Below are 14,341 nucleotides of genomic sequence, written 5' to 3' on the forward strand. Positions count from 1 at the left end.
GAGTCTTATGTAACATAAAGAATTACTTGTCCATTCATTCCTAATGTTGTCAAAATATCTTCTCACATTTGAGGTCTTTTTCTATGTTTTATTTTCTCTAAAATATCTTGTTTTCTCTCTCATTTTGTTCTTTATGTTTTCACTTTTTCATTTTTCTTTTTTTTTTTTGCTGATTATACACTTAATCACAATTAAGCAAAATTACAGAAATAAATAACTTAGCTAGTGAAAGTTCTCCATAAATTCTTAACCCAGGATTTAACCACCAGTAGAATTTTATGAATGCTCCTAGAAATACCAACATGTATTATTAATGTTATTATGTATCTTTACAAATATAGGATCATATTATACATTCTGTTCTACAACTTGATTTATTTTTTAACTTAGGAATATATCTTGGTGAACTTTACATGTCAGGGTATGTAAATGTCTCATTTTTCTTAACATTGGTATGGTATTTTTTTATATGGATGTGCAGGTGCTTATTTAACATTTCACCTGTTGGTGGATTTTTGCACTGTTTCGAATATTTTGCTTCAGTATTAAAAACAATGAGGCAGGGGAAGGGGTAGTTAGGGAGTTTGGGATTGACATGTACACACTGTAATATTTAAAATGGGTAACCAACAAGGACCTACTGTATAGCACAGGGAACTCTGCTCAATATTATGTAACAACCTAAATGGGAAAAGAATATGAAAAAGAATAGATACATGTATATGTGTAACTCAGTCACTTTGCTGTACACCTGAAACTATCACAACATTGTTAATCAGCTATACCTCAATATAAGATTAAAAGTTAAAAAAAATAAAAGCAGTGAGGCAATTCACAATAGAAGATGTATGAATGGCCTATTATTACATGAAAAGATTTTCAACAGCATTAGTCAACAGGGAAATGCCAGTTAAAACCACAGAGAAACATCATATACCCATTAGAATGGCTAACCTTTAAAAGATGAACAATACCTAGTGTTGTGAGGATGTGGAGTTTCTAGAACGCGCGCTGTTGTACAAACACTTTGGAAGTCTGTTTGGCAGTTTCTTAGAAAGTTAAGCATAAACTTACCATATTACCCAGCCATTCCACTAGGTATTTACTCAAGAAAAATGAAAACGTGTCCACACACGGACTTGTACACAAATGTTCATAGTAGCTTGATCCACTGTAACCTAAAACTGGAACCAACCCAGTGTCCATCAGCAGCTGAATGGATAAACAAATGTGGTATATCCATAGAGTAGGATACTACTCATAGAAATGCAACAACATGGATGAGTCTCAGTATCATAATGCTGAATGAAAGAAGCCAGACAGGGTATATAGTGTATGATTTCATTTGTATAAAATTCTAGGAAATGCAAACTAAAATGACAGAAAGCAGATCAATGGTTGCCTGAGGTTGGGGATGGAGGGAGAGGTAGTTTGCAAAGGGCAGGAGAAAACTTTCAGGTAATGGAAAGTTCTGTTTCTCAATTCTGGGTTTGGACAAATGTGTAATGACATGTATCCATCATTACAGTATCATACAGAGTATTTTCAGTGTCCTAAAAACCCTCTGTGCTCAGCCTATGCACCCCCTCCCCCCATTTTTAAATTTTTCATTAGTTTGTCCCACTTTTAAATTTTTCATTAGACAAACTATCTTAAGTGTAGCTTTGGACTTTATTAAATCGGGAATAATCTGGTATTAGAGGCTTTAATTTTTACAGATTGATTTAGTTGGACTGGGTCAAGGTTTCTGTGTTATATATAAAGCAGAAATGTGAAGGAAAATTTATTTATTTATTTGGTAGTAATAGATATTACTAAGAATATGAAGAATTCTGCATTATTCCTTCCGACAATTAGTAATCAACTTAAGTATTTTCTGTCTTTGCCAGATACTGACAATATGAAGCCATTGGAGGGTGTAAGAATTCTGGATCTAACAAGGTTTGCATTGGTTTATCTGTGTTTTGGTGATTGAGTTTTCCCCCTTCTTTAAAAAGGCATTTATTTCTTGGATTATAAGAAGGTGTTTATAAGCTTATCATTGAAATTTTGGAAAGAAAAACCAAGAAAATTTCCTGTAATTTCATCATTCTATGAGACAATTAGTATAATACTTATACATTTATTTCCAATCTGCATATTTATATATAACTTTTGAAAATAAAAATTGGAACCATATTGAAATTACAGGTTTATCCACATTTTAAACATAATGTTATATTTTGAGTATTTTCTCATGTCATTCGAAATTCAACAAAAAATATAAGATATTTTATTATAGTATATAGTTGTCACATAATTACCTAGTCATCCTCCAGTGTTTTTATATTATAAATGAGACTTCCTTGTACATAAATCTTTGCCTCAGGAAATCTTTCAGTTTCTTCCTTAGGATAGAATTCTGAAAGTAGAATTACTGCATCAAAGGGAATATACTTTTTAAAGCTCTTGATACATATGGCCAAATCAATTTTTTGAACAGTTTTAACAATTTTAATTCTTACTCACATTATATGAGCTTGTCTGTGTTGATGGAGTATTAAGAAAAGAATTAATATAAAAATCTTAAAGATGGTAATGAATTTATCTATCATTGTTAACATTGTAGAGTACTGGCGGGACCTTTTGCTACTATGAATTTAGGAGATCTTGGAGCAGAAGTTATAAAAGTGGAAAGACCAGGTAAAACTACTTCTCTCTTTAAAACATAGAAACAAGCTAATAAATATTTTTAATAGTTCTTTAAATGTCCATGTACCTGTATGTGGGATGAGGAGAGAATTGAAATGAAACGATTATTTTCCCTTCTCCTTTATTTTCCTCTGAACCTATAGTAATATTAGATCTCTTTCTACTCTTTATACGTGCCAAGGGCTAAGGCCTAAGCCAGGTCCTTCACATGCACCTGGAAGCCTCTGGTAGAAACTGACGTGCAACACGTAAATAATGATGATGCTAACAACGGTTAGTGCCAGGCACAATTCTAAGCACTTTGCCTGTATTAATTTATTCAGTCTTTACAACGGCCTGTGAGCTGTTATTATTCCTAGATTATAAATAAGAAGACAGAGACACAGAGAGGTCAAGGGATTTGTCCACGGTCACACAGCTAGTAAGGAATATCCAGACACTCAGCTCTGATCCTGGCCCTTCTGAGCCCCACACAAGCCTTGCTGCTGAGACCAAGGTTAGAGTGGGCCTGGCCACCTTCCCTCACTGGGGGACAAAGGGAAGGCAAGAAATTAGCATTATTATTTATTCTTCAAGATCTGTTGCTTATGGATCTGGAACAGAATTCCCAAATTAGTGAAAATGGTCTAGCCTTGAATAGTGTGCATGTATCTATAAGACCCATAAGAAACTAGTTTATAATTACATCAACATATTAATTTACCATAAGTGATTAAACGCTATAAAGTAGAACGCATGATCTAGAAGATTCAACTTTCTGCTACATAGATCTTCTTAAGAGGCCAAAGCAGTTAGCAGAAGATTCTCTGATCAGCATGGGGAATGTTATATATTTTATATTTATCTGGCCCTGTGCTTGTCAGGCTCCAGGTGATAGAAGAGCCTGGTGAATCCTGCTTTCCAGAGATAATGCTTCATTTATCCAGTCAGTGATATTTATCACTTTTGGTCATTGCTGGATACATGCTGAATAATGTTTACTTTCTAGCTGAACATCTTTTTTTTTTCTGTTACAGGTACCACAAAACTTCTAATTTTCACATTGCTTTCCAGTTTTAATACCACATACTTTCTAATTTCAAGCATTGGGTCTTCCATTTCTAGATAGAATAGCCAATATGATTTCTGTTGCTATTTCATTTGATCACTAGGTTAAATATTTGTACAGTTTGCCCTTCGTATCCACGGGTTCTGCATTTATGGATTTAGCCAGCCACAGATTGGGTACTTTTATGATCTGCGATTGGTTGAATCTGCGGATGCTGTACTGGTGGATGTGGAGGGCCAATTATGGGACTTGAACATCTGCCAATTTTGGTGTCCTCAGCGGGTGCTGGAAGCAGTCCCTCATGAATACTGAGGGAATGACTTTATTTTTATTAATTTTAGAAATCACTAATCCCTGTTTGCTTAGTCCTGTTTTTCCTTTGTACTTTTTCATTTCCACACTGGGGGACCCTTTCCTTAGTCTAGGCCTTTATTATGTCCCATAGCCATACACTAGGCATCAAGCTTTGTTCCTAGCAGATGTTCATTGCTCTTTTTCTTACTAATTGGTCTCTCTCCTTTAACCCTTTTGCTCAGTACGTTTTAATGTTCATATTATATATTTTGTTTTTTCGAGATAGTTATTCAACAGATATGAAGAAAAGTCCCTTGGCAGTATTTTCACATTTCAGTCTCTTTTAGTGTCCACTTCCTCAGTTCTTAAATTAAATTTCGTTGTAGTTTTCTGACTTGGGACTTAGATTATTCTTATTTGAGTAATCAAAGAGCGTATCAAGCTTAAGTATATTTTTTTCTTCTCATTTTAGAGTCTTTCGGTGGGTGTAAACGCTATGCCTGCAGGGCCAGGCAGGTAACCTAAATGAATGAAGTGGGCTGGGCAGCCAATGATGCTGCTGTTATTCCAGGGTTGTCACCAGGAGGCAGGCATACCTGGGCAGAGATGTTGATCTTTGTTCACTGCTGTGTCTGCTCTGCAGAGAGCAGTGTTTGTGACATAGTAGGCACCCAATAACTATTTGCTGAATGGATGAATGTGTTGAAATATCATATAAGAAAGGCAGTCTGAATTTTTATGTACTGTCTCTAGATTTTGAAATCATGGCAGATATTTAAAAACTTTAAGTTGTGTGTGGGTCAAATAAAACATGCCTCTCAAATTGCCAGTTTTACCAGTTTGTGACCTTTAACCCTTATTTCATTTCATGGGCCGTCAGCACATATCCTATCCTTCCACGTCTCTTAAACCCAGGTTATGCACCAGGACCAGGTGGGGCAGGAAAGCCATGTAGGCCTCCAGTTTAGATTTCTGACATTATTTCCACCCAAGAGATGAATGTAAACATTTAAAATAAGCTCTCTACTTTTAGCCTTATCTTGACATTGCTCTCTTAAAAACAAATTTTTTTTTTTTTTAATTTAATGTATTGAGACCTTCAAAAAAATGGAAGTGGCTGGACTCTCTCCAGCCTCTGGGAGGTCCTATCTGATCTTGAAGATCCAGATTCACACATACATTTTTCCGTGAAGCCTATAACCGGTTTATTACTAGGAGATTGTCTTTGTGGACTCTTGTAGTTTCTTTTTTCCCCTGACGTTTTGAGCATGCTGTTCAGTTTGATACTTACTATTTATTGCTTTGTGTTGTTTATCAGTTCATCCCCAGTTAGAACTAATGCTTCTTTTCTCCTCTGTCCTGTGTTCTCGCTTTCTCTTGTGAGGTTTTTAGTTTTTTGTTTTTAGTAAAGGAGTCTATTCTTTAGCTTCTGTTTTGTTTTCTAAAAGGCTGTGACTGTTTTTTTTTTATCAGTTTCAGTGGGTAAAGTCTAATGGGCTAATAAATTAATTATATCATTTAAATGAGATTAGAATTTAAACTTTAACCCATATTCACAAATTCTCTCTTATTGAGGGCTAGTAATACTTAGGTAGTGATTAGTTTCTAATATCAATATTTAATCAGAACTTATAAAAATCTTAATTTAAGTGATACTAATTTGTGCCTATTAATTGTTGATTCACTTTCTGAGCTCCATCTACATTGTTTGCTTTTTGTGCAAAGAAAACTCTTTTTCTGTAACTCGATAGTGTTATCTTTGAATCAAACACAAGTACTTTTCAGAATCATTTGAAGTAGATGTTTAGAATAAAATACCCTATTTTTGATGTTTTTGAACTTTTACTTTGAAGCAAGACCTAGACTACTAAAATTTTATTCTAAATAGCATCTTAAATTACTGACATTTGCTATTCAGTAGCTTATTTTGCTTTTTCTGATTTATTGCTACAGAATTTAAAAAATAGATTTATTTATCATTGTTTTATACCTAGCCTCAGATACCACTTTATCATAAAGACTTACTTATCATTATCCTGATTTAAATTATATTTAACGAAAATATTGTGTAGACCCCACATTTTGTTTGCACATTTAATGCTAAAAACACTGAAAGAGCTGACTTGTTTGTTGAAGTAGGAGAGTAATTTTTTTCCCCCTCAGACTTGCCATTTATTAAATCTAAAGACTGCCAGTAGGATATTCCCTTCTGGATTCTGATTTTCAGGGATGGATTTTAGTGAAAGAAGCTATGGGAGGATTTAGTGATTTACATGAACAGGTAAAGAGTTTGGGCAGTTCTAACAAGGTCCCAAGACCACTTTAGGTTGCTAATTCCGCTGATCTTGTTTAGACATCTGTGAACTTACATATGAGTAAGCCTGTTGATTTGAAATGTCTCATGATGTTTCAAGGTTAAATAGTTCATACTATTATTTTCAGGAGCTGGTGATGATACACGAACTTGGGGTCCACCTTTTGTGGGGACAGAAAGTACTTATTTTCTCAGTGTTAACCGAAATAAAAAAGTAAGAATATTATCCCCTTTTTGCTTTCTTTGTGTAATTCTCTCTTTTTTTAAAAAAAAAAATTAATTTATTTTTGGCTGCCTTGGGTCTTCGTTGCTGCACGCGGGCTTTCTCTAGTTGCGGTGAGCGGGGGCTACTCTTCGTTGCAGTGCGCGGGCTTCTCATTGCGGCGGCTTCTCTTGTTGTGGAGCATGGGCTCTAGGCGCACGGGCTCAGTAGTTGTGACTCAGGGGCTTAGTTGCTCCACAGCATGTGGGATCTTCCCGGACCAGGGCTTGAACCCGTGTCCCCTGCATTGGCAGGCAGATTGTTAACCACTGCACCACCAGGGAAGCCCTGTGTAATTCTCTTGTAATAACAAAACTTTTGATATCATTGTGGCTTGTTTATTTCTGCCCCTTTTGGTAGATATTTTGTAATATTCCCAATAAGGTGAAATTTTATTTTATTTTATTCATTCACCAGTTACCAAGTAGAAACAGTAGAGCTTTTTATTAATTTTCCTTCTCTACTAACTTAAAACATTTTTTGAGAATTTATAATGTTTTCTTTTTTGTTTTTTTTTTTCCGGTACGCGGGCCTCTCACTGCTGTGGCCTCTCCCGTTGCGGAGCACAGGCTCTGGACGCGCAGGCTCAGTGGCCATGGCTCACGAGCCCAGCCGCTCCGCAGCATGTGGGATCTTTCCGGACCGGGGCACGAGCCCGTGTCCCCTGCATCGGCAGGCAGACTCCCAAGCACTGCGCCACCAGGGAAGCCCTATAATGGTTTTTAATGGAACTAATTTTATTAAAGTGAGGAATCACTTGATTTGTTACATTTGTTATTCTTTTGGAGATTGCTAATTGCCTACATTTGGTATTATTATTTGAAGAATTTTTACTATAATCCTTACTATCATCCTAACATATCCGAATTGAAAATAAAATCAGTAAAAATTATTTAAATGTGTCTTCGTGAGGAAAATGCATTTACTTTAAGAGGAGAAATCTGTAATATGAATGGCTCTCTTATTGAACTGTGAGCAATAAGAAAAATTTTTAAGATACTATTTTAATATATATATTTTTAATTTTTAGAGTATAGCTGTTAATATCAAGGATCCAAAAGGGGTGAAAATCATCAAAGAGGTACAGTATGCTCTATAGAAGGCATCTTGTCACCTGGGTTGTAATTAGGGATTTGAATATGAGTAAAAATATTTTAAAACATTATTTCATTGGCAATCTGAAATTTTGCTGTAAGTGCCATTTGAGTTTAACTTCGTTTTTATACTAAGTATAATTTGCTTTATAATTTCTGGTATATTGTGTTTAACATTTCTCCATCGTGTCAGAGTGTTCAGTTATGGCACTAGTGTCCATTGACCGAGTGCCTGCCCTGCATCAGATCTTAGGCCTGGGTACTTTATTCGTATTATCTTCTCAAATCTTCAGAACTTTCCTTGTAAATGAAGTATTATATCCTCATTTTCACAAGAGGTGAAATGAGTCTCAAGGGGCTTGAGTGATTGTCTAAAGATCACATAGCTAGTAAAGGGAGGAGCTGAAGTTTGAACCCTAGGTCTACATCACTGTAGAGCCCAAGGTTTTTCTAACACTTATTCAGATGGCTGATGTGTGCAGACCTGATCTTGGCATCTTTCCTTGAGGGGCCAGCACAATGGTTAGGGGAATACCCCAGTGTTCTGCTGGGATTCAAATTCTGCCTTCTTTACTTACTAGCCATGTGACTTCAGGCAGGTTACTTAACTTCTTTATGCCTCAGTTCCCTTATTAGCAAAATGGGGACAGTAATAATACCTACTTCTTAGGGATGTTAGAATTGAGTTAATATTGTGTAAAATGTGAAGAAGGGTGCCTGCCATAGTCGTAGTCAGCACTCGTTCAGCATTAGCTATTACTATTGTTCCCGGTGCACATGAAGGTGGATTCATCACGTGAGATAAAACTTGTTTGCCATTCTTGTTAAAGTTTGAAGTCTAGGGCTTCCCTGGTGGCGCTGTGGTTAAGAATCCACCTGCCAGGGCAGGGGACACAGGTTTGAGCCCTGGCCCAGGAGGATCCCACATGCCGCGGAGCTGCTGGGCCCGTGCGCCACAACTACTGAGCCTGTGCTTAGAGCCTGCGCTCCGCAGCAGGGGAGGCCACTGCCATGAGAGGCCCGTGCCCCTGCTCACCGCAACTGGAAAGAGCCCATGCGCAGCGGCGAAGACCCAACACAGTCATAAATAAATTAATTAATTAAATTAAAAAAAAAAGTTTGAAGTCAAATGTAATGGATGTAAATCTCCTTGATTAGAGAACCAAATCCCCAAATTTGTTTTATATCAAAGTATCAATTTTAGCTTCATTGCTCTGATGCTTCTTTCCTTATCATCTGGCTGATTGAAAAATAACGTCTTCTAATTATTAAGATCAGAATCAGTGATCATCCGCTCTGGTTCTGTTGGATCAATCCAACAAACTTAGAATTTTACTAGATATATGTTAAACCCAAAGCTTGATAATTGTCCTGATCTCACTGTCCTGTTTTCCTACATCTTTTCTATAGCATAACTTAGGTTTGTTTGCTTGTTTTTATTTTATTTTTCAGTTGCAACTTAATATGATTTTTCTAAATTGTTCTTTGTTATTATTGCCTTGCCTTGTTTTTTTTTAAATAAATTTATTTATTTTATTTTTTCATTTTTGGCTGCATTGGGTCTTCATTTCTGCGTTCGGGCTTTCTCTAGTTGCGGCAGGCGGGGGCTACTCTTCGTTGCGGTGTGGGCTTCTCATTGCAGTGGCTTCTCTTGTTGCGGAGCACCAGCTCTAGGCACGCAGGCTTCAGTAGTTGTGGCATGTGGGCTCAGTTATGGCTCGCAGGCTCTAGAGCGCAGGCTCAGTAGTTGTGGCGCACGGGCTTAGCTGTTCCGCGGCATGTGGGATCTTCCCAGACCAAGGCTCGAACACGTGTCCCCTGCATTGGCAGGCAGATTCTCAACCACTGTGCCACCAAGGAAGCCCACCCTGCCTTGTTTGTCTATGGCAGCGACCCTCATCTTGGACTCAACTCCCATTGTCTTCATTCTCAGGCCCTTCTTTTTTTTACATCTTTATTGGAGTATAATTGTTTTACAATGGTGTGTTAGTTTCTGCTTTATAACAAAGTGAATCAGTTATACATATACATATGTTCCCATATCTCTTCCCTCTTGCGTCTCCCTCCCTCCCACTCTCCCTATCCCACCCCTCTAGGTGGTCACAAAGCACCGAGCTGGTCTCCCTGTGCTACGCGGCTGCTTCCCACTAGCTATCTATTTTACATTTGGTAGTGTATATATGTCCATGCCACTCTCTCACTGTCACAGCTTACCCTTCCCCCTCCCCATATCCTCAAGTCCATTCTCTAGTAGGTCTGTGTCTTTATTCCTGTCTTACCCCTAGGTTCTTCATGACATTTTTTTTTCTTAAATTCCATATATGTATGTTAGTATACGGTATTTGTCTTTCTCTTTCTGACTTACTTCACTCTGTATGACAGACTCTAGGTCCATCCACCTCATTACAAATAGCTCAATTTCGTTTCTTTTTATGGCTGAGTAATATTCCATTGTATATATGTGCCACATCTTCTTTATCCATTCATCTGTTGATGGACAGTTAGGTTGCTTCCATGTCCTGGCTATTGTAAATAGAGCTGCAGTGAACATTTTGGTACATGACTCTGTTTGAATTATGGTTTTCTCAGGGTGTATGCCCAGTAGTGTCAGGCCCTTCTTTTTATCTTTTCAGTAGTTGTTATGCTGCTGCTGCTGCTGATGGTGATGATGATGAATCATCTAGGAGATTGTGCTTAATTCTTCTCTTTCTGGTTTATGTTTCTCAGTTCCACCTTCAATGTTCACAGTTCCTGCTTATTTGCTTCCATTTCAGAACATTTTGATATTTTATCCTGAATAGTGAAGGTTTTAGATTTGATTTAACAAATACTTTACAAGTTCATTAGGGTTTTTCAATGGGGCAGTGTTAGGTGGAATTCATAACTCTTGCTCCTAAGACATCAGTGTACATTGGAGTATTTTAGGCCTACATGTATAATTCTAACCAAAAGAAATGAATTTGCTGGGACATCTTTCTCACTCTCTTTGGATCCTGCCTGTGTCCTCCACCAGATTGTAACAATTTTAAATTGTTTCATTATGGGCATGGTTTCTCTTCATGTCTGATAATGATAAAGTACATTTCAACTCATATTAAACTTTAATAGATTGTCTGCAGTCATTTTGCATATCTTTTGCTTTCAGCTAGTTATACAGTTCATAAGTTATATATCTTACTGCCTAGAGGAAAAGTTATTTTTTGCCTAGTCTTTTTATTCTTTCTGGCATGGATTTCTCTTTTGGTCTTAAAAGTAGCAAAACAACCTTTGTATTCAGACCTTGGTGGGTATGATTACTAATATAATGAGTCTAGTTTATAGATACAGTTCCAGAGTATTATACAAAGCAGTCAGCTGGATACATGAGAGCTCCAAAAAGTATGACTCCTTTGTCAACCAGGCTAACCAAAAATAGGTTGTGTAGAAAAGAAAGCTCTGCTTAGAAAAGTCTATGTATTTTCATGGCAATATGATTTGATAACTTCCTAACACATCATCTATATTTCAAATAATTCTCTATGTTAATTAGTTGACAGTGACAGTATCCATATTGTGGGTGTGAATCATGGCCAATAGAGCAGTGTCATGGGTTTTATTTTCCTCCAACATCTTATTATGAAAAATTCAAACATACAGAAAAATGGAAAGAGTAGTATAATGAACTCTTATTTACCCTATGCCTAGATGCAACAGTTTTAAGATTTTGCTATATTTGTTTATTTACATATGAATATATGTGGTATGTGTGTGTCTGATTTTGAACTATTTGAAAGTAAGTGAAAGATATGAAACTTTGTCCTTAAATCCTTCAGGAGACATCTCCTGGGGGGTATAGCTCAGGGGGAGGAGCATTTGCAGAATACATCTAAGAGTAAGGACATTCTTTGACATACATTTAAAAATTATTTTATGATTTTTTTTTTACTGATAAATGTAGTTAAATTCTTATTGTCACTTCCCCTCTATTTCTGATCTTGCTCATCCAGTCTGTTCCTAAATTTTTTTTCCCAGAAGAAAAGAAAAAGATGATGAGTTCTCTAACATGCAAAATTGTGCTTGTTTCTTATTGTGGGTAAGATTCTAGAATAGATTATTAGGTGATCTGTGAGCGCCAAGATGAGGAAGAGGTGATCACCAGCAAAACTGGGAACAAGTCTTTCTTCCCCCCTCACTTTATTTCCTAGTAGATCCTTGTATCAGGGAAATGCGACAAATGTTTGGTCTCCACTGAAGCAGTTGACTTGTATATTACTTATAGATAGTGTGGAGATCCATGTAACTCAGGGAGGTTTGTGATGTCTCTGATTTCAGCACTGCACTGCTTAGAATTTTAACGAATGCATTAGTTAACGCTTTAGGGAACATACGTGATCTTGAAATGGGTAAATATCCCTAAAGAGAGAGGGAGGGAGAATATGTTGGATGGCAGACTCACTAAGAATCAGTATCTAGTAAATAGATAGTATGTGTTTATTTAAAATAAATATTTATAAAATGGAGCAAAGAATAACTTCTGCGCTATACACTTTTCTAGGGATATTTTATCAATAAGTATCATAATGCATACATATTGAGTTCTTGGGTAATAATAAAAAGCTACTGGGCATCTTTATCAGTGGAAGCCTTTAGCTTCTAAATTTAACTTTTCCATATTTTTCTTATAACTTCGGAGAGTTATACTACATGGTACTCTGAGCACACCTCTTTTTAGCTTAAATTTTTTTTCTGTTGTTATACAAGTAGTATCTGCTCATGGACAAAAAGATTAATATTTTAGTGTATCATATCAAATCTCTTTATGTCCTTGTATACTCATTTTTTCCAATAAACATGAGATAACACCATGTATATTGTTTTTTAATGTTTTCTGTTTATACATTCTGAATACTTTTCTATTAATATAACTTATTCATTATATTTATTTTCTTGTCTTATTGAAACAGTGAATTTGTTTGTGATCCAGCTGAATACTTTATGTGAATTGAAATGTGATTTATGATGGTATAGAAATCTAAAAATACAAATACCCTATATAGTTAAAAGTTTTAAAATTGTGGTATAATATATATAACATAAAATGTCATTTTAACCATTTTTACTGTACAGTTCAGTAGCATTAATGACATTCATAATTGTGTGCAACCATCACTGCTGTGTATTTCCTTTATGTTTAATCATTCCAAACAAACTGTATCCATTAACCAATAATTCTCCACTTCCTTCTCCCCTCAGCCTCTGATAACCTCTAATTTACTTTCTGTCTTTATGAATTTGCCTATTCTAGATATTTCATATAAGTGAAATCATATAATATTTGTACTTTTGTGCCTGGTTAATTTTACTTAGCATAATGTTTTCAAGGTTCATCCATGTTGTAGCATGTATCAGAACTTTGCTCCTTTTTATGGCTGAATCATATTCTACTTTACTGGATGGATTTATTTGTCTGTTGATGGATACTTGGGTTGTTTCCATCTTTTGGCTGTTGTGAATAATGCTGCTATGAACATTTGGATACAAGTACCTGTTCAAGTCCCTGCTTTCAATTATTTTGGGTATATACCTAGGATTGGCATCTCTGAGTCATATCTTAACTGTGTTTAACTTTTTGAGGAACCCACACAGAGTTTTAACATTAAAAATAATTTATCAAATGTCATTTGCATAAGGTACTATACTGTGCACCATGCAGAATACGCATCAGAGAGATGACTGGTGTAAGAATCTAGGTGTGTTTGATGCAGCTTGTTTTCTTTAGTGCCTGCAGGAGCGCTGTGTAAGTAGCAGACAGAAGCTCAGAAAAATATGTGGAATAAATGACAATGTAACTGTAGCTTTGTGTTTTATTTATACTAACACCCATTCTCCCTCCACATTTTCCAAGCAAGGCTTGGTAGAACCATTAACAAAAAATAAACACATCTCTACTTGGGCTGTCCCTGGGGCATACTGCATAGAGTTGCCCATGTGAGAAGCAGCTCGAATGTTAATTGGCACCTGAAATTTGGAAAGGATGCCTGTATGGCTTAAGATTTGGGGTGCATACTTGAAAACCTTTCTCTCTCTCTGTCCTGTATCTTAATGTATGTATCATTCCTCTTCTGACAGGTGGTCACCTGGGCCCCTGTTACCTGTTTCAGGAGCTCTGGAGGATAACAGCTTATTTCCCTGAGATGCCTCCTAAGATCTCCTCCCCCTCAATTTTGTTAAGTCAAACACACTCCAAATTTGGTGACACAATAACAAACAGGCATTCAATTTATTGACGTTTCCTTCTAAAGTTTATGTAAATTCAGTTATTTTCCATCTAGAGCAGAGGTTGGCAGACTGTGTGGGCCAAATCAAGTTTGTTTTTGCATAGCCCATGGTAAATTTTACAGTTTTAAAGATTGTTAAAGAAAAATAAAGAACATGTGACAGGGAATGTATGTGGCCTAAAAAGGCTAAAATATTTACTTTTTGACATTTTATGAAAAAAGTTTGCCCACCCCTGGTCCAGAGTCTTATTCTATTACATTAGTTTGATGTGTGAGAGTATATCTTTGTCAACATGGCAATTAAAAAATTATTGAATTGGGCTTCCCTGGTGGCGCAAGTGGTTGAGAGTCCGCCTGCTGATGCAGGGGACACGGGTTTGT

The 14,341-nt window shown here is 36.4% G+C and overlaps 1 protein-coding gene across 2 annotated transcripts in view; it reads left to right on the forward strand.

The window, feature by feature from the left end:
- The window catches only part of SUGCT (succinyl-CoA:glutarate-CoA transferase), a 683,669-nt gene that overhangs the window by 9,770 nt on the left and 659,558 nt on the right, over window positions 1–14,341 (forward strand). Inside the window, exons 2-5 of one of the 2 annotated variants that reach the window (XM_082662115.1) lie at window positions 1,890–1,941; window positions 2,609–2,682; window positions 6,476–6,561; window positions 7,640–7,690. In XM_082662115.1, the coding sequence (XP_082518241.1) occupies window positions 1,890–1,941; window positions 2,609–2,682; window positions 6,476–6,561; window positions 7,640–7,690 (263 nt within the window). The remainder of the gene's footprint in view (window positions 1–1,889; window positions 1,942–2,608; window positions 2,683–6,475; window positions 6,562–7,639; window positions 7,691–14,341) is intronic. The other variant, XM_082662116.1, reaches the window with a different exon arrangement.

The sequence above is a fragment of the Grampus griseus genome (genome assembly GCF_964374135.1).
Source record: "Grampus griseus genome assembly, chromosome: 9".
NCBI lineage: Eukaryota > Metazoa > Chordata > Mammalia > Artiodactyla > Delphinidae > Grampus > Grampus griseus.